We start from the raw sequence: 27,705 nt of genomic DNA, 5'->3' as shown, positions 1-27,705 counted from the left end.
ATTATTAATCAATGCAAATTAATATTCAATCCAAATGTAGGTGTTCTGTGAAGGTTTATTTTACTGTGTAAAATATGTTGGCAGCAGCCTCATGATGTGGAGAAACGCTCCTTCGTTTTTTTTTCTTTTAAGCACGGGCACGACCCTGGACATACGTGGAGGGATTTCATTCAAAGCACATCAGAGAAGGAATAGTCAAAGCCCAAACATAAATCCAACTGCGAAGCTGTGCTGAGAGTTGATGCTGTTTTTGTTTAAAACATTTGGTTGTTTACAGTGCAATAGTTCACCTCAAGCATTACTTTGTGTTGATCTTTCACATTAAGATGTCAAGATTTATTTTTCTATTTTGGTCATATCTGAACCAAACGCCTTCTTCCAAGAATGTGGTGTGCTTACTTTTCTAAATTTTATTTATAAAAATGAATGGCATGTATATGTTTTCTTCTGCTTTCTGTAAATAAATCTTGTGAAATAGTAATAAAACATGTCTAACAAATTTAATTTGCAAAGCTGGCAAGAATATATGCTTTTTTTTATCATTTACAAATGATCAGGTCTGTTTCCATTATCCGTATTGAAATGCTGTTGGTAGTGGTGATGTTCCTAAAAGGAAGAGGGGGCCCGAATCAAATTCTGCCTAGGGCCCCATACAACCTTAGGCCAGCCCTGCTTACTCATCCATAAATCATATAAAAGCCTGGCCTTTGTTTCTCGTGGGTGTAGCCCGTGTTCAGGGGGGCGTGTGCACGCGGAGGCGGGTACGTGCCGACGTCACCGCTCGCTCGCTCGCTCGCTTTCTGTCAAGAGTCAAAATAAAACGACTAAAAAAAACTTTTCTATCGGTACTCTCATGCGAAAACACCCGAAAGCGAGGACATGAGGCGGTGAGAAACCGTTGCTCTCCTTGTTCGTAGCGGCTGGTGGGACGCGCGGCGCTTGTCTTCGTGGCGGGGGAAGGAAGGCTGTTGTGCTGTTCCTGCGCTCGTCCTGGGGGTCTTGCTGGGAGAGCCAGCGGGGGCTGCTTTCAGTTTTAGCCGAACCGCTAGCTAACGTCAAGTTGAAGGAAAGTGGAGAGAAGACGCCCACAACAATACCGGTGCTTGAACGGGGGGGGTTTGTCCGCCAACTGTGCCCTATGCGACGGCTAGCAGGTAAAGCAGAGCTCCTATCTCCTCTTCCACCGCTGTGAACCAATGTATTTTGTCTGCATTTTACCTTAGACTTTTCTTTTTGTCCTCCTTTTATTTGTTGTTGCCAGCTCATACTTAACTCTCCGTGTTCGGACCTTGTAACGGGACTGCTTGTTACAACTCGTTCCCCACCTGTCTGGGTATACATTCAAGAGGGAGGGGGGGGAATAAATAACAATAAAAAATAAATAAATAAAAGCTACGTTTCTTGTTGCTGAAACGTTCCTCGCCAAATCTCGCCATTTTCTTCCCTGCCTGCAACGCTTTTGTTGTTCATTTGCATCCAAAGAGCAGGGCGCACTGAATGTCTTCGTGGGTAGATAATCTCATCTTTGCTGCACATCCCGGATAACGCCAGCCGCTCCGCGGTGGACAGTGTGCAGCTCCCTCCAAATCGTGGAGGAGGGAGGTGGAGGTATTGTTATAGGGTCTGTGTGCAAGATGCACCGATCAGCCGTGATGTATCAGTATTCATGTCAGGATCCAGCCTGCTGGAGGAGACCGGTGCGATCAGGCTTCTGCGGGGAGAGAGAGAGGATAAGGAAGAGGAGGGGGGGTATTGTGCAAGTCCAAGCCCAGAGGTTTGGTGTAGCAATGCGGTAGACTGGGGGTCGGTTTGGATTTCCAAACTAACAGAGTCGTGGGGGTAGAAGTGGTGGTGGTGGGAGGGAAATTGAAGCGCTATTATTTATGTTTGGTCAGTGGGGGGGGTTAGAGGGGATGTCACGGTTTGCTGACAGCAGCAGGATGGTCCTGCGGAAGAAGGTCAGGAGTGGATGACAGAGCGGGCTCTCCTGTTCCGGGGCCGCGAGCCGCAGTGAGGAGGCTCCGCGGGCCGCCTCCTCTCTTCCCACGGGGCGGGATATGAACCAGCCTGCCAGGTGAAGGATGCTGAATTATTCAGGCCCAAGCTGCATATATGATCAGCGCAGAAATGTGGGGAATAATGGGCTCACTGGGTGTTATGGAGATTTTCCTCTGCTTTGCTGCTGAACCTGATCGTTGTTTTTGTTTTGTTTTTTTATTATGAGGATTTGCACTGCATAGCCTTTGATTAGTCTGTTTAGTGCTGGTGACTTCAACTAGGAGTGGGCGATATGGACTTAAGAGTTTAGATATTTTGTGGTACTATTGTGATAAACGGAACCATTTACTTTTTTTAAGCAACTTTAGGTATGGCTAGGATTGACTGGCACAATGATCATTACTCCACAAACAAATACTGCTTTTGAAAAACAATCCCATTTGTAATATGCTTCTTTAGGACCCCAGTCACATAAAGAAATGTGATTTATGTCACTAAAATGCACAGAGTAACTGCATTCAATCATATTTTCAAATGTATTGATAATTATTAAACAAACAGTGGAGAAAATGGCAGAACTAACTGACATCATTAATTGGAATTTACCATGGCAACAATAATTCTTATCATGATGAGACATTTATCACAATAAACAATCTGATAAATGTTCATTCCTACATTTAAGTAGGGCTGTGTAATAATATCGATTTTGCGATATATATCGATTTTTTCTTTCCTAGAAAAAAAAATTGATATTCATCCGCAAGTATCGTAACATCCAACTGTCACCTTGCTCACTCACCGCTTGCTTCGCCGGGAGAGTGATTGGTTCATCAGGCTTAGAGTGATTCCTTCAAATGTTAAGTGTCAAGGTTAAAAATTTATTATTTACTTTACAAATGCATGTAAGCACTTTTTGTACTGTTTCAATTAAAAGAAACATGTTTTCTCACTACTTCTTTAATTCATTTTGTCCAGCTGTTGACTTTAAGTCCATGTCCAACCAGAGCCAGGTATTGTGTAGTTGGTGCTTTTAATCAGTTTTCAGTTAAATTAATTCAATCCAACTCTATAACGGTCACAAAATGTCACCAAAATCACTCTGTCCTTCTAAAATCTTTCAGAAAATTGCAAGTGTACTAAATTGTATCGTTTGCTGAATGTCACAATATATATCGTATCGTGAGCAGAATATCGTGTATTGTATCGTATCATGAGATTATTGTATCACTACAGCCCTACATTTAAGTAAAAAATGGTCACCTGAAACTGCATAGAACAAGATTGAAACTTCTGATTTTTGGAGAAAATATCAGACATATTCTACCAGACATATTCTAAAATTGTATCCTTGACAAGTAAGGACTGTTTGAGAGTCTTGGTATCTTATTTGTTTTGTTTTTTTACAATAAATAAATAAACAAACCCAAAGACTACCTTTAGTGCATTGTTTCACCAAAACTACTCTTAAGAACCACAGGTCTGGTTCAAGTTGAATTTAAAGTTGTCCAGAAGAAAAGTCTGTAGGAATCAAATAAACCAAATCAAACTCTAAATAAACCTTAATATGCATTAATGCGCACCGTGCTAACTGTCTTAACACTACCACAAAAGCTAACATCTTTTGTGTATTCTACAGTATTCTTTATTTCCAGTCTTGGTGTACAATCAATCAGCTGCAAGAAAAATAAATGGAGCTCTTGGATTGGCTACTTTGCAGATGCCATAAAAGTCTGGTATAATATTTGCCATGAGCCATGTAGGACACAGCAAACATGTCGAAAAAGGTGCTACGGTCAGATGAGACCTAACAGAACGTTTTGGCCAGTGCGCACTACTTTGTGTTGGTCTGTGACATAAAATCCCAGTAAAATATAAGGATGTCTTTGGCTTTCTGAACACTTCTTCAAATCACTGTAGGTGTGTGTACATTACATACCCAAGGTGTCATGTGCGGCTCGGCGGTTAACCCACTTAGATTGCTTTGCAAACAGAATAATACCACATATCTGTACCGTATCTGATTCTCACTGCTTTCTGCCAACTCTCAGTAACCTTTGTCTTGCACAATGTAATCTGTCAGCAGTAATTAGCGTTTGCATAACTCACATAATTCTCTGGATTTAATCAGAAGTTCAGGGTATGTAGCAGGTGACAGTCCAGACTGGCGCTGACGCAGGATCTCGCAACGGATAATAACACCGGACGCAGGCGAAAGCTCATAATTAGCCTCCACCTGTAGTAACCTGTACTTTCCTGCTAACTTTACAGCCTCTTCTGCTTTCTGCTTTGTTTTTGTTCAGTTGGAGTTTTACTTTACAGCAAAGAACAGAACAGCAGAAAAAAAACACCATTCAGATTATGAGGATTTTGTTCGATAAATAAATGTCAAAATGAAAAAAATGTTGCAAGCGGTGTCCGTATATCCATCGGTTAGCACAAGTTAAGGACTGCTGTGTTTTTGGGAAGCAGAGCTGAGAGGAAGTCGAGTTGACACGTCTGGCGAATCAATAGTTTTGTTCTTGAACATAAGCAGCTGTAGAAAACTGATGAGAGCACGGTGTCTGTGTTAGGGAGCAGAGGATCAATAACCTCCACCACTATCCTTTCAAAAACATCAAAGTTCACAAGAACAAGCCATCTCCTCTCAGTGCGTCTTTGGTGTTTGTCTTAATTTTGCAAAGACAAACATTCAGTTTGTTGACCTCAGTGAAGGGAACCAGATTTCCCCAAAGGAGTCAGTGTGCTGATAAGCAAAACCTCTGTGGTGTGTGCAGTTCATGTGGAGACAGTTCACTTGCAGAGTGATCAAAATCAAATTAACTCATTGCAGAGAGAGCTTTTTTTTTTCTTTGTTTACCCCAAACAGTTAACTTTACGACAAAAAATAATTATTGAGCCCAGTTGAAGTCGCCTTTCATCCGAGCTGTTCACCAATTGTTACCAAAGAAGGATAGAAGTGCTTTAAATGACCTTTTTGGTGTCTGCAGTGTCAGTATTGTTGGCATAAAAGGGGCCTCAAATATAAGGCAGCTGCTGCTGAGAATATTGCAGGTCACAATACTTGGAGTGCACCAATTTCAGTTTTCTAGATGAACACTGATGTTTAAAAAGCCAATACCGATTTAAAAAAATGTATATTTTTTGTTATCAGGCCATAGATACTGGTAATTAGACAATATGATTAAATGTACTCATTTCGTGCTGTTTAACTGTACTACATATAAACTGTTGCACTAAAGTTTTATTTAATAAAACTTTATTAGTATTATCCAGAACTCTGTATTATGTAGTGAACTGATCGATCGGCACCGATTTTCTTAATTTTGAGTGATCAGCCGATGATTACATCGACTGATCACTATTAGAGCTGCACAATTTATCAAATCACAATATATACAATATCATAATTGCAAAATTGCTCACATGCAGTATCTGTCGGGATGCTTTAATGAAGGCGCCATACGTTCACACTCTGCATGTGAACAATGTACTTGGCCTGTTGGATGATCTCCAACTGTTCTTGATGTCAACACCTCATGTATATTTATAGTGGCCGGGTTACTGAAGCTGATGGAGAGCAGTGTGGATGGACACAGAGGGAGAAAAGTGTGGTTTGACACAGTAGTATCATAGTTCCATATTTGTTTAAAATGTGTACGCCGTACAAATATTAAACACATTTGTACGGTAAATAAAATAAAAAAATCTTATATTTAGCCCAAAGGGAAATTAAATGTCATTAACATTCAAGTGTCTCCAAAGAGTTGTCCTACGATGATGATCCATAGTAAAATGTCCTGGATGACACCAGTTGCAAGTGAGCACTGCTAATCCACCTAATTTGCTTTTGCTTCCCCCCACCCCCCTTATATCTCTCTGGCTGTGTTGAGATGCTAATCGGCTGCTCTCAGTTGTAAAAATCAGAACTTGTTGCCATGGTTGTACATCATAACAACTGTACATTAGTAAAAAAAAATTAATAAATAAAAGCAAAAATTCTTCCAGCTGCTCAACATACAAAACCAGAGGGAATAAATGTCCCAAAATGCAATGCTCCAACAAAAAAAGAAGAAAAACATGTGACGGAAAGCCTACAAAAAGAGTAAATGTATCAGACACGCCAACATGTATTCTAAAATAATAGTTCAATAAGCAAAGCTAACCATTGCAACAGTCTTTTAGTTTAACATAATTTTATTTTATGGCTGTAAATACTGACTTAGCGCATTGGGAATGTTTTTAAATCTGTGTTTAAAGTGTATTTAATGCTTGGCCTTTGGCGAAATTCTGTCTTTTGATGTCAGCCAAAGTCAAAGTCTCAGCTTCAATGTAAAAGCATGACATACCGGCACGATTTCAACCCAAATCTTTAGTAAATCTAACATTTGGAGAAAGCACTTGTGGGAAAACCCGCACGATTTGGATACCGTTGCGGTTGTCTTAATGCTAACAGAGCTAGCACAGGCTACAAACGGCTCTATCGACACACAAGATGGGAATTTGATCCGTTTTCCAACCACAACCCAGCAAGCTCGACGGTAGTTCCAGCATCCTTTGGCATATTTATTGTTGGTAGATGTATACTCTCTCTGTGTGTTTCAGAGATTGTTTGCCTTTTGTAACTCGACTCTTTACATACATTGGAGCTGAGATAAAGCATGCTGACTAGGCAGTGTTTCACAACAAATGGTACGAAAGAAGTATGCATGAGTATCAATGAGTACCATGGGTTTTTTTTTCTTTCTTTCTTTGGGGTTTTGGGGTGAGGTGAATGACTTGAAGCTGTTCCAGCTGTACAAATTTAATTTTGGGTCTTATTAGTGCTGACATTCCATTTTGAAAGAAATTTGCTGACAAATAGCCACCAAAGGAGGTAAAAATGTACATTACCTTGTAAAAGTCTTCATACCTCTTGACATTTTTCACATTTTGTATAGATTACAGCCACAGACTTGAATGTTTGTATGTAGATCTATAAAGTAAGATGTGCAAGTGGATTTAGAATCATCTTTTGTTGCAAGCTGCAGGAGTAGACATAAACCAGCTCAGTGTAGTTAGAGACTGAAATATTGACCCTTTCTTCTTTGCAAAATGTTAGCAATTTTCAAATTTAGAATTTTATTTTACATTAGCCAAATAAATGTGTAGTTATGCTTGTGTTTTAGAACGAGAACCATTTTAAGTCAATTCAGCATTGTTTTTCTGTATTGGATCGGTGGTCGGCCGATGTTGGACCTCAGATATCTGTATCGGTATCGGACACAGTGGATCGGTGTACCCCTACTCTGATGACAGCTGCATTTCGACTCATCAGAGTAAAGTACAAATAAAGCAAGCCAAATCTTTCTGGAATCTTAATTGTGAAAAGTTTCTCTATCCTGCTCCTCTCCGTGTTTTAAAAGCCTTTTTAATTGTAATATGGCTACATGTCTGAGCCATATGAACACTTTTTAGCAAGGCACTGTAATGCCCAGCTGATTTTAATTATATATATTTTTAAAGCAGACTGTAGGAATAATGAGCAGCATTGTTGAAGTAAACTCTTGTTTTGCAAACTGCTTGCGCCTCATAAGCTTCATCACCCGTTGCTTCATTTAAAAAAAAAAAAATCCTCTTTTCTTTCCATGCAGAGTCTTTGTTTTCTTCTCAGGGATTGTTTTTTTTTTTTTGGCGGGTTCCCGGTAATCCGCTTGCAGAATATGCATAATGGAGACCTTTTATTCCAAATTCAGCTCCTGTGCTGCCTACTGTGTTCAGACTCGTTTTCCTATAGGTTGTCAGTCTTTTCCTTCTGTCTCCCTTTACTCTGCTGTTTGTTTCGTCTGTGAAGCGAGGCTCGGCTAAAGCTTGCCTGTCACTTGCATTAGACGGCGTTTGTTCTCAGTTTATCTATTTTTCCCTCTGTCTCTTTCCTCTTCCTGTTCTGTTTGGTGGACTTGATGAACACGCAGCCTCCCACCGCCACCACTGTCACATCGGTTTCCTCTGTCGCCGCCGCCGCCGTCCAGGATGACTGACAGTGATCGACCCAACCTGTCCGTGTGGATCACTCAATCCGTGTCCCTGTCCCTTCCTGCCCCCCCTCCCTGTTGTGTTTAGGTGAGTGATGGAGACGAGAGAGTTGAGCGTGGTGGCTGGCAGCTTCGTGGGCTTCCAGTTTCTCTTCTCGGTGGCCAGTCCACGGCTCTCGCTGGCCGTCGCTACGGGTTACAAACAGCTACCTCCCACCAAGCTCACCGAATGGAACTCCAGGTGCGTGGGAACGAAAACTGCTAACCTTACACCGTGAACATATTAATTTTTTGCCTCCCATTCATGTCTGTCCACTTTGGCGTAACAATACAATACTCCAATTAATCACGTGATAAATTAAAGCGAGCTCAGTAATTTCAATCTGCTTGATTTATTGTCTTATCTTTTTTTCCTCTTTCTACCAAAAAACTGGATAATAAAAGGCTTCAGTTTGGTGTTTTGGTCTCAACTAGCACAGTTTTTGAAGAATAATTTTGTTTTCAGAGACTTCATAATTTATTTAATTTGTTGTTTCTGTTGTTTATTTATTCTGGAAAATTAAAATGTCTTGTTCCTGTGTCAAATGTTCATCAGAATTTAAAGTTACTTGATCTTTGAGAATGTGTTCTTGCGTTATTATTCCATCACCATTATATTACTTTAAAATGATCTCAAAACAACAATATTGTCGTTTATTGCGATAATTTCTGGGATAATTTATTGTCCAACAAAATTTATCGTGACAGACCAAATTGCAGTTGTAAAATACAATATAAATAAGGTGTCAAGTTTTTTATTAGATTTTTTTGAATTTTTGAGATTCATTGAATTTTAAGTGAGAACCTGTTAAGAAAAAAAGCATATTTTTGTTTTATTTATTTATATTTTTGCTTACAGACTAGCCATTTCCTGTTTAAGGTAATTTAGTATTGCCAAACCTACTTCTATTTTCGAAATCCCAGAATTGCCTGATCAATTGATACAGACTATTCACAGTAAGATAATAACAGTAAAAAAAGTAATAATTTCTGAAAAGCACACTCGGTGGTGTTTTTACTCGTTAATAAGTAAGTGAACATAATGTTCAGGCATCTGCAAGTTGTACACAAGGCTGAGTCAGATTTTTGATGATCCACAATCCACTTCCTGATACCTTTTGATCACACAAGGAAGCAATATGTTTGTGTTTCCTCCATGTTGACACAGGCCTCATGTCCGTCCTGAATGGTACAATGGCTAGTCACTCCCATGCTGCTTGTTCTTTTTTTATATAGTTGTTTGAACAGATGGACACTGTAAATTCAGCCATCTGGAAAGTGTGCTGTAGAAGGAACTAAACTTGGGGAGGTTCAAATATCTCTTCCTGATATATTGGCTGATCTCTTTTTTTTGTTTGTTTGTTTTTTGGAATGACACACCAGGAAGCAGCGTGTTTAAGGTGCAACTTTTGAATACACTGACAGAAGTTCCTCATCAAATTACAAAACCATGACATGAACATCTGGGCTTTCCCAAATGGTTTAAAGGCACAAATAAAGGAATAACAAGCAGGAAACATTTAATCTAACTTAAGGCCAGACGATAAAAGGAAATTAAATCTGTTTGTCTTTTTATAGTGTATGCATGCATCTGGTTTCAACTGTATCTAAACCAAAGGAGGATATGTGATCGTCTGGTTCAGCAATAATGCAGTTATAAATACTACAATTTAGTAGAATTGAAATATCTGTGAAATGTTTTTAGCGTGCAGCAGGCTGCTTTCCAGATATGTCACTTGTAGGTTCCATATTGTCGTTCCAAGTTTCCACATCGTATAAGTCTGCTACCGGACGGTCAGGGCACTGCAGCTAACAAATGTGACCCAACTCCGATTTTCTTTGTGCCGATATTCAACTTTTTCATGGCAGTCTGAACGGCTCAATTCCATGTATTTTCACTTCTAAAAATCAGATTTGTGTCACTTCCATATGCAGTACTAAGGGAAATGAATACATGACAGTTTTCAAAGCGACTTCAGTGTGAACCGTCACGTCGAATCTTATCCAATGTTTACATCGTTGATGTGAGACATCCATCATATTTCTGCCCCAGAAGAAGCCTGATGTGGTAAACCCAGACGTAAACTATGACTAAAATTTATAATTATAAAATGATGAAAGAAGTTTGTGTCAGTGAAGTGCATCACATCACAGTCCCACCACTCCGGGCTTTGACTACACAAAACTGACTTCTCTACAGAAGTTGTAGTCAATGCTCCACTAAAGGCCGTTACTACTAGTTGTGGTTTTCTTAGCTTCCTTCATCTTATGATCTTGTGATGATACTGTCAGCTCCCATCGCTGAATAAACGTTAAAATCGATCCACAGGCGGCGGCCATTTTTACTTCCATAATCCGTGCGATGCTGTGTAAAATCTACGTTGTTCTCCTGCGCTTGTTTTGGTGTCATAAACTGTTCACAGAGAAGTTGGATATCAGCAAAAAGTAACTTTATTCTTTTCAAACTGTAGCTCTCTCTAAATACCTTGAAATCTGCTAATGTTTCCAGTCGACCAATCAAACTGCTGCTTCAGCTTTTCTACCTTCCTCCCAACAGAGAGTTTACATACAGCTTTCGCGAGGGGCAAACATTTATGTACTGTATAGCGTTACAGTGAAAGGACATCCTCACCAAACTGACCCCTGAGTGTTGCTGATATTGACGCTGTCATGAGCCGGGTCCCGTCGTGATTGAAGCAAACTCGTCGTCCTGCACACGTGTGCCGCAGTGGGAGGCTTAATGTTTCAAGTGGAAACCCCATGGTTTGGGTTCAGAGGGCAATCATTTGTTGTGCAACGTCTCCCCCCCCGCCCCCCCCGCTGACGCCAATGCGTGCGTCCTCTCGGCCCGTTTGTTTGCTGTCGGCCCCGCTCCCTTTCATTTGCCCGGCCTCGTCTGGCATCAGCTTTGTTTGACCCTAGGAGAAAGAACGGAGTGCGTCGGCCAAGTAGTCCCAAACAAGTTGGAGGCAAAGCATCTACTAATGGGTTTGCTTCAGAGTGCTTCGCCGTTGCATAAGACCCAGCTCCGAGTGTGTCAGTGTTGGTTGCGTAAGAGTGACTTAAGTGCAAGGAGACAAGTGTGAAAGTATCTCCGAAGAGGAAGAACAGAATGTTTTAGTAAAGTTTAGAAAAGTACAGAGTTTTCAATCAACAAAAGGATCCACACGTCTTCCTGTTTTCACATCAACAACATAAAAGTGAACTACTGTAGACAGAATCCCTTAATCTAATGGTTTAAATTGGGGCTGTAAACAGTTATATTAGTAATTGAATAATCTATCAATTATTCTGATTTGTAATTGAATATGAAAACATTTTATCATTTAAAATACAATTTGATTCAAACATCACTTTTAGTCTGACATTTAATCCCAATTTCACATCCTTAAATTACAAAAGCAAATTTCTTCTAAGTCATATTTGATTTATACAACATTTTTTATAACAACTGAAGGTAACATAGTTTCTTGATCGTGCTATGAAATGGCTCTATGTGCCTGGAAAATACATACTACTACCTCTGTAAATGAAAAATTGACAGAATGTGCCAATTTTATTTATTTTTTGCTTTGTTTGATTGTCAGAATAACCTATAGCGTTATCAAGTACTAAAGCAATTGTTAGTTGCAGACCTGATCCAACTATAACACTAGAAGCTGACGATGTTAAAACGTGTTTGAAAGGCACCACATGCCGCTGCTCTTCTATCAGCACTCGGAAGCCGCATGGTTAGCTGACTGTAGAGCCAGTTTAGGCCAGCGCCTGCAGCCTATGGACGGACCCAGAGACTGAACAATGATAGTGCAAGAACTGTGATCCTGGTAACAGGGAGATAAGAGCTGCTGGCTCTCAGGAGTTCTTCTTCTGTGACCCAGATAACCACTCCAAAGGTCAGAGGAGAGGCTCTCTCAGGCCTAATTTAACACACACGTGTAATTTAAATGTCCCCGTAGGCACAAATGGCTATTTATCAAGTCAAACTAAAGCTTCCTCATTATGTGGACGAAACTCTTTGTGGTCATCTTGACTCAATACGATCTTGTGTGTGTGTTTGTGTGTGTATTGTCAATCCCCAGGTTGGTGTCCACTGTGCACGCCTTGATCGTGGGGCTGTTCTGTTTGTACATCCTGTGGTTCGACGACGCCGTCAACGCCAACCCCGTCTGGTAAGGCTTCTGGAAATTCCTCAGCCTCGTTATTTTAAAATGCAGCTGAAGCACAAATCCTGTCGGGGCGGGATGGGGGAAAGAAAAGGGAACGGTTTCTTTCGTTTTCACGTATCAGACTGGCAGGGGATCAAGAATCTGAAGCTGAAAAACGGTAGAGGATAGTCTGAGCTGAAATGTAATACCTTCTGCGCTGACAAAGATGGCGTTCATTTCTTCTTTTAGACAGAGAGAGAAGAGGAGAGAGCATATCTAACATGTCAGAGGAGTCTCCAGTGGGTTGTTGATTCACTGGATTTGGCCTTTTATTCTCCTGTCCGTTTCTTCCCCTCACTCTGCTTCAACTTTTTTTCCCCACTTGAACAAATTATTATCCTCCCAGCCCCACTCTTTTTTTTTTCTTATATCCGTCTCTTGATTTTTGATTTCTCTTGTCTTAGCATTCTTACAGCACTCCTTCGTTCCTTTTCCTCATTTCTAGAGTCTGTTTCACTTCCTCCAGCTGTCCTTTAGACATAAACCCAACCAGATAGATTCCTTTTCATAGCCGTGGAAAGGCAGCCTGCCTCATCCAGCCCCGATCAGCGTCCTTCTGCTTCCAGCTGCCTGGTGCACCCCACGTCTCTGGCTGAAAGCACACCACTCTTGTGTTCATTGTCTCCTTCACTGATGGAGCAGAGGAGTGAAAGTGGGGATCAGGTTGAAGTGGGGGATGTGGGGTAATGAGTAAGGAGAAAAGATGGAGGCACCGCTCTCCTCTGTCCTCCTTGTTGCAGAGTTTCTGTTTAGGTTCTACGTGGTTCATCCCACCAATGGACTGTTCTGTTGCACAATTCCCATTACTTTGTTTCATTAACTTGCTTTGTCCTTTTTATTTCTTCCACTGCCTTGCAAAAGTATTCACACACAGTAAAAAAGGAAACATTTTGTTACATGACCTTAAATTTAAATGTGTTTTTTTGGGGGGAGTTTAAGAGATTAACACGGTTTTGCTCCCTTTTTTTTTGTTTTTGTTTTTGCAAAAGAGCTCAAGCTCAGTCAAATTGGACTGAGAACCTCAAGATGTCATTACAATTTACATCTGTACTTTGTCCCATTCTAACATATGCCTGTACTTTCATCTAAACCAGGAATGCACCGATTGCAGTTTTTCGACCAATCTTTAAAAAACCTGACTTGCCGATTCCGGCTGATACAAATTTTTTTTTTTTGTTTGAAAAGTTGCGAAGTATAACGACAAAGTTGCTAAGTCAGCAACAGCGGGGTGACTTTTGTTAACCATTCGTGCAGTCATGACCTGGTGGATGGTTCTCTGTCAACCCTCTTCACAAAAGGAAACAGTGACTGATTTCCAGACGTTTTTACAAACGTAGTGAAGATTAGTGGAAAAGAGCTTTTTCTCATGGAAATATCGACTGATCACCCAAAATGACAGAAATTTGTCCTGATTTATCAGTACACTCCTAACCAGCATTTTGACTATTTAGTCCAGAGGTCAGAAGGGCTTATTACCATCACCCTGATCTTTAGCTCCCTCCACAAATTCTCTAGATTAAAGTGAATAATTTCTTCTCCAAACCACTAATGTTCCTTTCACTCAGAAGAAACATGTTTGTGAAAACAAAAGTTACTTTAAAGCTGGATCTCTCAGGTGTATAAGTCATGTTGAGCATAACTGAAAATACCTTCACAAGGCACTGTAAATATATTTGTTTATTCCTTCACTCCTCTTTTCTCAGCTCATCCTTTCCACCCACTAGAACTAACCCGATCCACCGCATGATCCTAATGGGTTTAAGGCTAACCTCCTGGCCGCTCCGCCGTACTGCATGCATGAACTCTCCAGTCAGTCCGATTGTCTCGCAGCTTTAAGACGCGTCAAGCTGCAGCGCCGTCCTCTGCTGGCTTCAGAGGCCAGAGCCAAACTGTTAGACGCCCACATTGTTTTGCTGCCGGCTCAGGCTCTTATCATGATTCGTCCAGTAAACACGCAGCAACTCTGATAGCCTCGCCTGGGCTGCCTTTCTTGATTGGCTTATCTGGACTTGAATGCAGTAGGTGTGTGTGTGGCATGTTGTAGGCATGGTGAGGGTTAAAGACGTTGGACCACATGTAAGCTTTCAAAAGTTATGGAGGCTCAGCTGTTGGAACCTCACCAGAGAAATTTCTAGGAATTGAATTGAGATGTTGTTGTGTGTGTTGCTTAGCAGCAGTGAAGCTGATGGCATTGCCAACAATCCGCAGCAGCTACTAAAATAGTTGAACCCGATCAGTAGATTATTTAAACCTAATGTCACATCTAAGTTCCCACTCTGTCTGCAGACAGTCTCCACATGTTCTGATGGTGTTGAAGTCCAGAATATTTGTGCAGCCATGTATTTGTGGCACGCCTTAACCATTTCAAGTTACTTTTTTAAGCCAATCCCCGACTAAAGTTAAGTTTACACAGCAAGCAAATGCAACCCAAATCCATCTTTTTGTCTGCCTTTTTGCTCAAATCCAACCCATATCTGACTTTTTCATGACAGCCTGAATGACTCAATTCAGATCATTTGACCCCCAAAATATCTGAACACAGAAATCAATCAATCAAATTTTATTTCAGCAGCAAGGCATTTCAAAGTGCTTTACATAATTAAAATAAAAACGTCATGTGACATTGAATAAACAGTGAGGAAGAGAGAGATTTTAAAAAAGAAACCGTGAAAAAGAGAATTAAAAAGAAATTAAAAAACAAAGAGAAAAACATTAAAAGGATTCTCAAACCTCAGAGTTTGAGTTAAAACGCTGTTTAACAAGGATTCTCAAACCTCTAAAGAAAAAGATTGCTCAAACCTTACAAGGATTCTCTAACCTATGACATTAAAACCTGCAATTTAGCCATAAGCAACTTTAAACAGGTGGGTTTTAATTTGAGATTTAAAGGCACCCAGTGTTTTAGCTGTTTTACAGTTTTATGGAAGTTTGTTCCAAATTTGTGGTGTATAGAAGCTGAATGCTTCTTCTCCTCGTTTGGCTCTGGTTCTGGGGATGCAGCGCAGGACCAGAAGATCTGAGGGGTCTAGACGGTTAGTACAGCAACTAACAACAGTATTTTGAAGTCTATTCTATGAGCTAGAGGGAGCCAGTGTAGAGACTTTAAAACTGGTGTTATGTGCTCTATCTTCCTGGTTTTAGTCAGAACGCGAGCAGCAGCGTTTTGGATCAGCTGCAGCTGTTTGATTGATTTATTAGTCAGACCTGTGAAGACGCTGTTGCAGTGATCAATGCGGCTAAAGATAAACGCATGGATGAGCTTCTCTAGATCGTGCTGAGTCATAAGTCCTCTCATCCTAGAGATTTTCTTCAGGTGATAGAAGGCCGACTTTGTGACTGTCTGAATGTGGCTCTGAAGGTTCAGGTCAGAGTCCATCACTACTCCCAGGTTTCGGGCTGATCGCTGGTTTTTAAAACGTGTTGTAGGAACGTAAGGTTCTTTGAGACAAAGCTGCATATAAGGTATCCATGTCTGCTGTATTCCAGTCAGTTATTCATATATTGAATTAGGAACGTGGGTTTACTGTACATTTGATTAACTGGAGCTGAATCACATTGATGTGATTATGGAAAAGACTTTGGACTCTGTGGCGGCAGCAGCAGCCTGCAGGACCCCTGATTGTTTTACCACCGTTCAGGTTGGGTTCTGTTCAACCTGATATTTGCTCGATGCGTCCAAGTGTAACTGCAGTAAGGCGATACAGCAGATTGGTTAACAGGAGGAGCTCAGGGTTGAAATGGCCGTTAATGGAATGTGAGGAAGAGAGAAAATGCTGAATGATTCAATATCTGTGACCAAAATGGGCTAAAACTGCATATTATGGTGCAGGGAAAGTAACCGTTCATGCTTTGTGCCTACTATAGTGGGCAGCTATCCCAAAACATTAAGACTGTGTCTAATGTTGATCGTAAGTACGCAGTGCACTGCCACCTACTGGCCACCCAGTGTAAACACATAAACATCTTAAAACCCACATGGTTGTAAAATAATAACATAATGAACTGCAAACACCGCAATATCAGTGTGAGCAGAAAAGCTGCATAGGACTTATTTTATGTTGTATTAGTGTAGCCCAGTTATACCGCTCTAAAGTAGGTACGGGCCCCTGAGGTCGTTAAACCCAGTAACTTGTGAATAATAACTTAATACACTCTCGTGTTTAAAACCTATGTTGAGTTTCACTCACCTTACAGTAACAATACTCCAGTACTTTTCTATTCTTCTCACCCAATCATGTAGCGCTGATTAAGAATAATAAACTTCACATACTATCATAAAAAAAATCAAACACACACACCTTTATGAGATTTGAACTCTTGAACATATATTAAACAATAATAATTCACAAAATGCAAATATTTCAGTCTTTAGTTTCACAAACCCTATATTAATAAATGTGGGCCTATGCTTCAATGTCCACCTATGCCGGCAATAATTAACTAAAATATAGTCCCAAACAAAACCCCGTTGCAGGCCTGATGTGATGAAGCGTGGACTTGCGATACCTTACTCCAAGGAAAATCTTGAACCTTCTTAGAATTTAACCTGTCCTTGGTCCCAGTCGGCAAGATGTCTTCCGCTCCTTCCCCAGTCCCTCGGTCCACAGAATTCAGGAACAGCAGGAAAGTCCAACGCAGACACAGTTCTCCAGCACAGTCACAGAAACCTTCAGCGTAAGCTCATCTCTCTGCACTAGACTTAACTCTTGAACGTTCCCACGACGGCAACATTAGTTGAGTCTTCTGTTAGCCGAGTTAGCTCACAGTATTCAAGTCCATTCACTGTGCTAATGAATGCTAATGCGTTAGCGAGCATTACATATGACTTTTCACCTACTGTACAGTGAATTTCGGTCAGAAATTATCACAGTAGCTGCAACAAAAGTGTAGTGTTGATATCTATTAAAAGACTGTCGAGTTGAAAGTCTAAATATCTGCAAGACACTCGTTCATTAATAAGTCCGCCACGTTTTTTCAGCGCGGTTCATCTCTTTTTCTTTCCATTTTTTTTCTCTCTCTCACGTTTTTTGTGTCTTCCCCTACTTTTCTATCCCTTCCTAATCCTCAGCCAATCACGGACGAGCAAAGTTGCTTTGCTCTATACAACTTCCTCTTTCAAACATGAGCCCTTCAAAATAAAATATGTTGAAGATTACTTTTCTATAAAACAGTTTTAACTACATTTTTCCAAATTATTTTAACTTAACCATATTACTTCAAGTACCAGTAAGTACAGCTTTTTGTTAACACTTATTTATAACAATTTTAACATATTTAAGCAAACATGTTTAATACATTCTAAATTATTATACCTTCCATGAACTTAACTCAAAACAAAATACCTTTAATTTAGACTGGGTTACATTAGCATTATGCATGTTTTAAGTGTAATGCATTCACATTTTGAAAATCAATGATAAGTTGGATGGATTCTAATTGCTCCTAACACAACACTCAACTCCTCATTGGATTAGGAGCAATTAGAATCCATAAAACTTTCTCAATTTTTCCAAAGTTTGTGGAGACTGATGGGGACATTGTGTATTGGTAAAGAAAAAACAGTGTCTGGACAATGATAGTTATCTGCAGCTGTTATTCCAAATTTCAGCGAGACTGAAATTTGCAAAACATTGTCCTCATCTCTTACAGTAGTAGTTAGCCGTCAGTCTAAGGTCCGTACACACGGAAATGAAGGCGGTAAATTTATGTAAACAGTTAACAAAATAAACACTGAAAGCACTGTAGTAGACATGCCGGGCCAATCGGTGGCGCTGTGACACTGCCACAGAATGACACAAAAAACAAACTGATGCGGAATAGAGGGAGAAAGAGAGGTCGAACTACGTCATCTTTTAATTAAAAAAAGAAATCAACTCAGTGTAAGCATGAAGCATTCATTTTAAAATGTATCCACTCTGGGACCTGCTTTCAAAAGTGATCATTTTTGGTCTCCCAAAAAGCTGGATCCTTGTGGACGCAGTCAAGACAAAAAGAAGCCATTGCAGACCTAAAATGGTCTTTGTGTGAACGGGACTTAAAATATCAGAGACCTAGAAAACGATATTTTATTAGTCCTTCTATAGTACGACACATTAATAGGCAAAAACATTGGGAGCAACAACTACCAACTAAGGACTAAAGGAATTGATAGAATTTTGAAGTTTTACATTTATGTTGGGAAGAATATGCAATTCCATTAAAGTGGAGGTCATCTATCAATTATATTTTTTCCATTACATTTTTTTCTTAAATATCCTGCCTTGTCCTGTCCCCACCATCGCAGGTTTTGAGCTGAAAATCTGGCCAGTCTGAGTCAACAGAATAGTTACCACCCACATCTGACTAATTTGGCCACTAAACACAGAGTTCACGCTCGGTTTTCTTCTAGCTAATGCACTCTCTCAATTAATAAATATGTTTTCTTAATAAGTTCTGGGCCTGTGGCCGGAATATGATTCCTAGCATTAATGCAGCTACTTGTACTAACATGCTATAAATATGTTTGTGACGCACTGTTTACAATTATACTTCCCAGTTTATTTTTGTGCTGTACCAGTCACCAGGTACTGCACAGTGTATGAAGAGTTTAGAACAAGAACTGAATAAGTGGTTAGTGGTCACTAATGAGAGGATGATAGAAAAATCCTGGCTGACTTTATCATGATCCTTGACAGTGGATGGTCAGCTGTGTTTAGGTTCAGGTCTGCACTGAGTTGGGGAATCATTGCTATGTACCTACATGACAACTGAACAGGGTTTTCCCCAGAAAACCTGCTAAGTTTGATGGTAGGGGGCGCTAGCACAGTCCACAAGCGGCCCACCGTGTTTCTGTGGTAAAAAATGTTAAAAATTACAAACATTTGGAGGTGCATGAGCAGACATTATAATTTGGAAATAATGGTGTGAGGCCAACTGGCAGATGCAGGGACGACGCAAATTAAAGCATCTACTATATTAGTCCATCTTTTCTGTCACTGTTACTGGTGTATAAAAAAACCCTAAGTGTCATTAAAATAAACAACACTTAGCCTGGTGGAGGGGGTGGGGGTTTAGTAAAGCGTGATGGCCCGCCAGGCTTATAATAAACTGGAGGAAACCCCGACGGAGTGTGTGTGTGTGTGCGCGTGTGCGTGTGTGTGTGTGTGCGTGTGTGTGTTTCTGTGCGTTGGCCCCTTGTAGTGTGAAATTTTTTTTTTTTTTTAGCACATGTGCAGTAACATGAGGTCCTGTTACAGGAACCGTCAGGCAGCCATGTGCCACACGATACCTGCAACTGATACCACCATCACATGTAAACTGAAGCAAAGGCATCTCCTCCATTGTTGCTGGAAATCGACATTATTCACAGACACTTAAAATCCTCCAGAGCCGGATCATAACGAGAACGTCTCTCCTCGTCCCAAACGTACTGCTCTTTACGGTTGTCCCATCAACATGTCAGTTTTAACCAAGCTGTAGCTCCACATAGATAAGATATGATCTTGAATGACCACCAAGCATGAATGATAGTGATTCTGTTCCAGATTGTCTGTTAATTAGTCTTCAGATATATGCTGTGTGTTTTTGATTTGAGCGCTAAGCTTCCCATATGAGTCAGCAGATCCCCCTCCTGGTTTGCTGACATTGATTGTAATAACGTCGCAGCTGTCCTGCATGTACCTTTACACTTTGTTTGCTGTTCCACAGGGGTGATCCTAATCTGGTCAAACTAAATGTAGCCATAACCTGTGGCTACCTCCTCTACGGTAAGCGCCTTCCTCGACCTCTGTTGATCATTTACCTTTGCGCCCGACGTGGCAGTCATTATTTTGTTAAGTTCCTTATCAATACTTTTGCAACTTGTCCTCTTGTAGCATGTGTAGCTATCCTTTGAACCTTTTATCACGTGACAACCAGATAGGTGGTTTTTCTTAATTTTTTTAATAAATAGAAATAAGAAAAAGTGTGGCATGTATGAATCCAAAGTCCCTCCACCACATAATTTTAGACACACTTTCCTTTTTTTTTTCTTTTTTTTTTAACTGCTCAGCAGTAAATTTAACAAGCAGTATTTTAATGAAACCGAGTCAGATTTTTATTTTATTTGCTTATTTTCTTCAGTCCCCTGAACAGTGCCAGAAAGCATTTAGATTTTTTTTTCATATACCGTATTTTCTGGACTATAAGCGGCTACTTTTTTCCTAAGCTTTGAACCTTGCGGCTTATATGTGGATTTTTCTTCAACGACCAGGGGGCTCTTTAGCAGGACGTGAATTATTGGAAGTCAAAATTGGAAATAAAAGAAGAAAGTGCCCATTAAAACGGAATTAGATTTTAAAAGGGGATTGAAATTTGAGAATGTTGTTGATCAGTTAAATAGCATCAAGGGGAAGAAGAAGATTTTTCTTTTTTTTTTTAAATAATACTGGGATCATTATGAGAATTTGAGGCATAGATATTAGGATCCAATAGATGGCAGTAGTGCAATAATAATGGATGCAAGCTGCTGTTGAAATCTAAAGAAGAAGCAGAGGAAAGCGCCTATTTTCATTTAGCACGTTAGTAGCAACACGAAGGATCAGCACTTTTACTGTTAGAGTTACCGTTCTGAAACGACCGCAATCAGTTCAGTTAAATCTAAACTTGGCAACTTTTTCTTTTTCAACCGTAATAAATGTGATATTCAATTGACCTGTTATGACTCAAATTTTGGGTGTCCGCCCCCCTCTGCTGCTGCTGCATCACTGTGGAAAACCTGGAGCGGCAGAGATCTCTGCAGCTTGTAGTCCAGAGTGGCTTATGTGTATGTTTACCGTTTGTTTTTGTGTTTTTTTTTACTTTGGGGTTGCGACTTATTGTCCGGTGTGACTTATAGTCCGGAAAACACGGTATTTATTTCATAAATAGTGTTATTTCCTGGATTTTTTTTTTTTTTTTTGATTGTGCTTTCTGGAAAACAGATTTTTACATTTAGGCACTCCTACAAATGTCGCACTTTTTCTGCTAACAACTGACTCTGGCCCCCCACCAGAGAAGGGAAAAGTTATGTGGCCCTCAGGAAAAAGTTTGGGGACCGCTGATCTATTGAGCTATTTACAATTTAATATTAAGGCATTTTTCAACCTCTAAATGTCCTTTTAACTACATAACCTCAGTAGTTCTTCCACCTTCACCTCTCCTCCCCAGACCTTTTCCTGCTAGCATGTAACTGGAGCACAATGGGGGACAGCTTTTTCGTCTGCCACCACTTGGCGGCGCTGTATGCCTATGGATACGTGTTGGTGAGTATGCCGTTCCCCAGGAGGAGAAAAGCAGATCAAACTCCGTGTTTCTCTGACTAATGCATTCATCTGGCTTTCGCAGACACGCGGGGTGCTTCCTTATTTCGCCAATTTCCGTCTCATTTCAGAGCTGTCCACGCCATTCGTGAACCAAAGGTGAGACGGCCGCATGTCGGGCAAATCCCTACAAATTTACCTACAAAGTCTTGAACTTTTTCAAATTTGTGGTTAAGTTTGGAGTCAAATTGAAACCACAAGCTTCAGTGCTTTATACTTACACATTTTTTTTCCAAGAGCAGTGATGTTTTTGTGGTGCTATGATTCATAACTTGCCAATCATAGCGCCGATCGTATGTTACAAAGATTCCTAAAGTTTCTTGCAATAGAAGTACCAAATAATTCTTATCGTCACTTTTATCTTTGTCACAATAGCTCCACAAAATATAATAAATAATAAAAGTATCGTATCACCTACCCCTAATCTGTGACGCAACAGTGTTCAAGACGTCACCCCTCTGCCTCCTCTGTCCCTCAGGTGGTTCTACGAGGTGTTAAAGTACCCCCGCTCACACCGGATGGTGGTGCTGAACGGCGTCGCAATGGCAGTGGTGTTCTTTGTCGTCCGCATTGCCGTCATGCCGTCCTACTGGGCGAGCGTCTTCGCCACGTTCGGCACACCCGAGTTCGAGCGGCTGGGCCTGGGAGCGCAGGTGGCCTGGATCACATCGTGCATCGCCCTGGACGTCCTCAACATCATCTGGATGTACAAGATCGCCCGCGGCTGCTACAAAGTCCTGACGGGGAGAGGCAGGCGGAAGGTCAAGGCCGACGCGGACGAGAAGCACTCGAACAACCACACGGACTAACGCGGGGACAAAGAACCTTCGACCGCATGATGGACGCGGGGAGCGGAGGCGTTCCCAGCCCGCCCGCCCGCCCCTCGGTCTCGGAGTCCTCAGGTTTCCGACGAGGAGCGCACTCTTTGACTCACGCAAGCACCAGCGATCCCAACCTCACTGGGTTTTTTTTGTCTCCCCCTTCTCCCCCAGTGAGCGTGATTTCTCTACTGCTGGGAGGTAGCTTTCTTCGGTTGCAGACAACAAATTAGAGTTCACAAGCACACTTTTAGCACCATCTGTCACTCCCATCTCTCTCCGTTTCACCCCCAGCCTCTTCTTCAGCTCTCAACTTCAGCCAAAGCCTAATCCTCTGAAGTGCCTGTGGAAAAGCAGGAAAGCAATAATAGTGGAGGTATAACAAAGTTGAGGTTTCTTCTCTTCCCTCCCCCGAACCCCTTCCCATCATCGTCACCTCCATCCCTCCCTTCAATGAACAGCTGGGAGCTCATTTCCCGTCCACGGCGGAGGAGATGTGGTCAACCTACAGGGCTCTTGTCTTAAATCCATCAAACCTCAGAACAAGAGACAGAAAATAAAAACACCAGGATGCCTCTCCCAGTTTTTACCTGCTGTGGCCTCCTTATAATAAGTAGCGCCTCTCTGCGTCACCAGCCATGCTTCTCCATCCAAATCTCATTTAAGAACTCGACACTCTCCAAGATTGTTATTTTATTTTGTTTTGTTTTGTTTTTTGCTGCTACGCCAGTATCATTAGCTGTGACGGTACAACATTCATTACAACCCTCTGCCTCAGCTGGAATGTTTTTGTTCTACCTCTCCCCCTGCCTTACAGACTTTGTAAATAATCATAATTTATTCAGAAGCGTAGTTTTTTTTTTTTTTTTTTTTTTTAGCTAAGGAGAGAGTTTTTCTGTGAAGATCGTGACATCGGAATCTCCGAGGAACTTCCCATTTCTTCCGGTTTCGGAGGTCATCCTGGTCCATCCACCAAAACGCAGCGCCATCACTCCGTGTTCTCAGAATGAATCATCAGTGCCTCGCAAAAGTTTTCAGACCCCTATTTTGTTGCACTTCAACTACAAACCTCAATGTCTTTAATTTGGATTTTATGTGCTTGATTGACGCAAAAAAAAAACGTGTAAAAAAAAAAAAAAAAGTCAGTCGGATAGGGAGAATGAAATTAGGAATTTCACATTTTTTTTACGAATGAACACCTAAAAAGTGTGATGTGCGTGTCATGTTATTGCAGTTCCAACTGCAGGTCTTTGTCTATTACTTCTAAATTGAAAATACTCTATAAATCTATTCCAGCTCTCTAATGGAATTTTGTCTTAAGCCATTCAAACACATTTGTTCCCCCCCAACAATATTTAATTGAAGTATTTTTGACTTGAAGGAATTTGCCATCAGTTCCCAAGAATTTATTTAAGGTAATCTGAACACAAAGCACTTCATATAATCTCTCCACATTTATGAGCCACTTTGTGTTGGTCTATCATTAAATGAAGTCTTTCTGTAGTTGGGAGAGTCTTTAAGAAGAGGGGTGTGAACACTTTTGCGAGGCACTGCAGGCTGATCCTGAGATCCGGTACCTACCTGAAAGCATAGCTGATTGACAGAATGTCAGCAGTAGAGTTGCTTGAAATCTCTTTTTTTCGTTTGATGTTTTCCCTCCCGCTCTTTGTCCATGACTCAGATTGATTTGGAAACGCCGTGCTGCTGGAAGCAGCCCGGCAGCCTGCATGCCCAGTTTTTCCCGTATAAACTGTAGATCTTCATTGTAGAGCATGGTAAGACTGACATATTTCTGTGATGCCTTAGTGAACTGTCAAGGTAGATGAACACCATCTAATTATTGATTGCATTAATCTAATCGTGGGCTGGGCGGGCGTGGGGTAGGGGAAGGGGTTGTCTTCCAAAATGTGCCCCCTCCCCACCCTTCTCCACCTCCTTCAACACAGAGCATAGTCAAAGCATGAACTTCTTGTACTTTTGATGATTTCTCCTCGCTGTGCATGTTACAGTATTTACACGTTCAGCATCTATGCAGGTGCCTTCTGCATAGCAGTAAACTCTCTAATTGTTAACACATCTTCTATATGCCAGTTGCCAGTACTTGTATTTTGTTTTATTTTATTTTTTTACAGATACAGAGTGATTTCTTTGCAAGAGGTTTGCTAATAACCACGACCTGGCAGACAGAAACATGGGATCTCTCCGATTTAGTTTCACAAGAAGAAGACAGGGATCGACATCATCACTCTTGGTCCGAGCCAAGGCTTCCTGTATAAGCACAAACATTAACCAAATGTACCCCGGAAGCAGAACGACTGAATGTTTCTAACGTGCATTACTGTGGTAGAGTAGTTCATGAAGTGAACACTAGAGGGAGCAGCGAGATCGTCAAATCAAGCTTGTGTGAGATGAAAGTTGTTACTCCAGTTGTTCTCAAGTCTTTTATAGCAAGTTCTATTTCATTATCTGAACTTGGACTTTATTTTTATTTTATTTTTTTTTAAGTTTGTTCTTATGTTTAAAGCAAAAAAAAAAAAAAACAAAGACATGAAGTCAGAATTAAGAGAAGTAACCTCAAAATCCAATATGGTTCCCTTCCATGTAAAACTTAGGGATGGTTGAAGTAAAAGAAAAGATATTTATTAGAATTTTTAAGTTTTCGTATGTTGTTGAATTAGTTCTACACACACACAGATAGTGACATACAAGCGCCTTTTGTGGGGACATTATTTGAAAGTTCAAAATATGGAAAAATGTAGTAGTACTAGATGCACAATATGATTGTTTCATTTTTTTTCTTTTCAACAGTTTATTATTTTTCAACTCACATTTTTGGTAAATTAAAAATGTACCTGTCCTAACAATAGAATGAATGTTCATAGCAAAATACAACAATTCTTTCAAAATAAATTCTCCAGATTATGGCAGAATATATAGCTCACACCATTTTCTTTTATTTGCTTTTCTTTCTTCTGTTTATTTTATTTTTATTTTTTGCACAGCTGGAAATGTGCACCACTATCAGCTATTCATGTTGGAACTAGAGACTCTGTCACGTCATGTGTTTGGGTGAACAGTCGCAGTGACACAGCTCCGCAGCTAAACTGGATTTTCATTATTTAAAAACTAACAAATAACAGCGTCCCAGGGTTAAACTGTCTCTAACATCTTATAATCACAATTAGCACTACGCATAAACAACAGCCTCTGTGCACATTATTAGACCTCAACCTTAACTGTGAGATTTCCCAGAAATGGCCGACGTTTTTTTTTTTTTTTTTTAGTCCAACATGATCGATGCAACTGGACTATTTAAAAGAATCAAAAGCACTTTGCTGTAATGCGTACAGCTTCCAGTATCCTGCAGACGTCCGACACAGTCAACAGCCAGCCCCAATAAAAAAATAGTTTCCCTTCTTATTTAAAAAAAAAAGTCTCTCCCCAACTTCTTTGGATCTCTGATTGTTATTAGCTTGTAAAGCTAATGGCATTTAGCACAGTCGCCATGAATCATCAGTGCGTTAACACTTTGGCACCAGGGCACAGCTGAGTCGAGTTTGATATTATTTCCAGATCCGAGTGGCAGCAACATGTAGCCAGCAGATCTTGCTTCAGGCTCACTACTGTTTATTTTTCTCTATTTCATTTCATTTCCGTTCCTTCAACTCCATTTTGCAATTACTGATACGGAACTCTGCTCTGCGTAAAGGGCAACCCGGGTAGCACTTGAGCATTAGGCTCACATTTTCATTAGCCCTTTTCAAACCTAGCTCGACTTTATTTGCTCTTTATTGACACTAAAACAAGAATTGATATAACCTGTTCGGTTCATTCAAACATTCACAGCACTACTCGACTCCACACATTGTAAAAGCCGCCGGTGTAAACGTGGATGTATGGGTAGTTTTGGCCGTCTGGGACGGTCTGGTTGTATTTTTCACTGTGGAAATCTAAAGCACACTCCCTATCTCTGGGATGTCCCTTATTTCTGTCTGCCACTTACAGAGGAGGGGCTACAGTCTCTTGTGCCTTTTTTTACACAAACAGTGGATGTTAGTCGGATTTGGATAAGCATGATTATGTCCTGGTGTATACGCCGTGTGTATATTTTTCTAAACCCGCCTGCACAATGATTATCCAGTCGAGTATCCTAACCCAAAGCTGATCCCTCGTAGGGAGCTCCCGCTTTTTTCTGTGACAGTTTATCAGCGGGGCTTACCAATGTGAATGCTGGGACGTGTTATTTAGTGGCATTAGGACGATTTCAGATGATGATGGCAATCAGAATATTCTGGCCTGTAGGGATTTACGGAACAACTTGCGTCTCATTTATTTGGCCTGTTGAAGGAAAAAAAAAAAATCTAAGAAAAATCATAGATTTTCTGAGAGTGACTGAGCTGAGATGAATCATTCGATAATTTGTCTGGATCTCCTTTAGTTTAGACAGAGGCTGCTCTTTGACGCAGCAGCACTCATCGCACAACGTGAGGAGTAAACCACCTAATCATCTGCATACAGGAGGACTTTGACAATTGATTAAAATGGGATTTTATTTTGGCCTCTCACACCGGGCTTTGTACAAAAAAAACAAAAACTGAATGTGACAGTGAATTAATGTGGAGTCTGACTATGATTTGTAATCAGCACCGTCGGTTTGGCCTCGGATTAGCGAGGAGACAGCTGCTCGTTTGACGAACGAATTACAGTATTTAAACACAAACTTATAACTGAAAATGTATATGAATCATGTAAAACCTTGAGCTGATCGAAATGATTGACCTCTTAGGTGCAGCTTATAACGAAGTTATTACTTTGAGGCGACAATTTTGTTTTCTTTTTATTCTCTGATGTCAACTGTGATGAAGTGTACACAATGAAAGCTCATTAATTGAACATCTCAAGGATGGCAGTGTTTGTTCGATAGTGGAGACTGAATGTAAAAAGTAATGGTAATAATCAGATGTCTTGCCTGGATTTTTTTTTTTGTTTGTTTTGGGGTTTTTTTCCAGTGAATAACTTTGTCAGTGTGGCTTTCCTTCCTCTTCGTTTCATCTTTTAATGCGATGCAATCGGTACGACCTTCTTACTTTTCTCGATTTTAATGTGAAACGGCCTACACTACGAAAAGGCCCACTGGGTCACTGAGTTTTACCACATGACTCAGACCTTTGTTCTCTACAATGACCACTACTAATTATCTTGTAATTGTAGTGATAAAACGCTGAGAATTACTTGAAAGTGTTGTTCTTCAATAAAGATGAACACGAAAAGTTGACGGAAGACTCATCTTTCCTTCAGTTTAAAGACCAGAAAA

At 40.6% G+C, this 27,705-nt stretch overlaps 1 protein-coding gene across 2 annotated transcripts; it reads left to right on the top strand.

The window, feature by feature from the left end:
* The first annotated feature begins 422 nt into the window (after positions 1-422).
* On the top strand, positions 423-27,666 carry tlcd4b (TLC domain containing 4b). 2 transcript variants are annotated; one of them, XM_081609636.1, is made up of 7 exons: positions 423-1,154; positions 8,101-8,253; positions 12,131-12,220; positions 19,943-20,001; positions 21,422-21,516; positions 21,599-21,672; positions 22,052-27,666. In XM_081609636.1, exons 2-7 carry the CDS (start codon positions 8,108-8,110, stop codon positions 22,380-22,382), a joined length of 795 nt encoding a protein of 264 aa, XP_081465762.1. In that variant the 5' UTR covers positions 423-1,154; positions 8,101-8,107; the 3' UTR covers positions 22,383-27,666. The 2 variants fall into 2 exon arrangements, with proteins under 2 accessions (XP_081465762.1, XP_081465763.1); XM_081609637.1 differs by lacking the exon at positions 423-1,154 and adding an exon at positions 1,879-2,074.
* Positions 27,667-27,705: the final 39 nt, after the last annotated feature.

This window comes from Poecilia reticulata, chromosome 8, assembly GCF_904066995.2.
Source record: "Poecilia reticulata chromosome 8, P_reticulata-male-v2, whole genome shotgun sequence".
NCBI lineage: Eukaryota > Metazoa > Chordata > Actinopteri > Cyprinodontiformes > Poeciliidae > Poecilia > Poecilia reticulata.
This window is presented reverse-complemented; position numbering and strand designations above follow the sequence as displayed.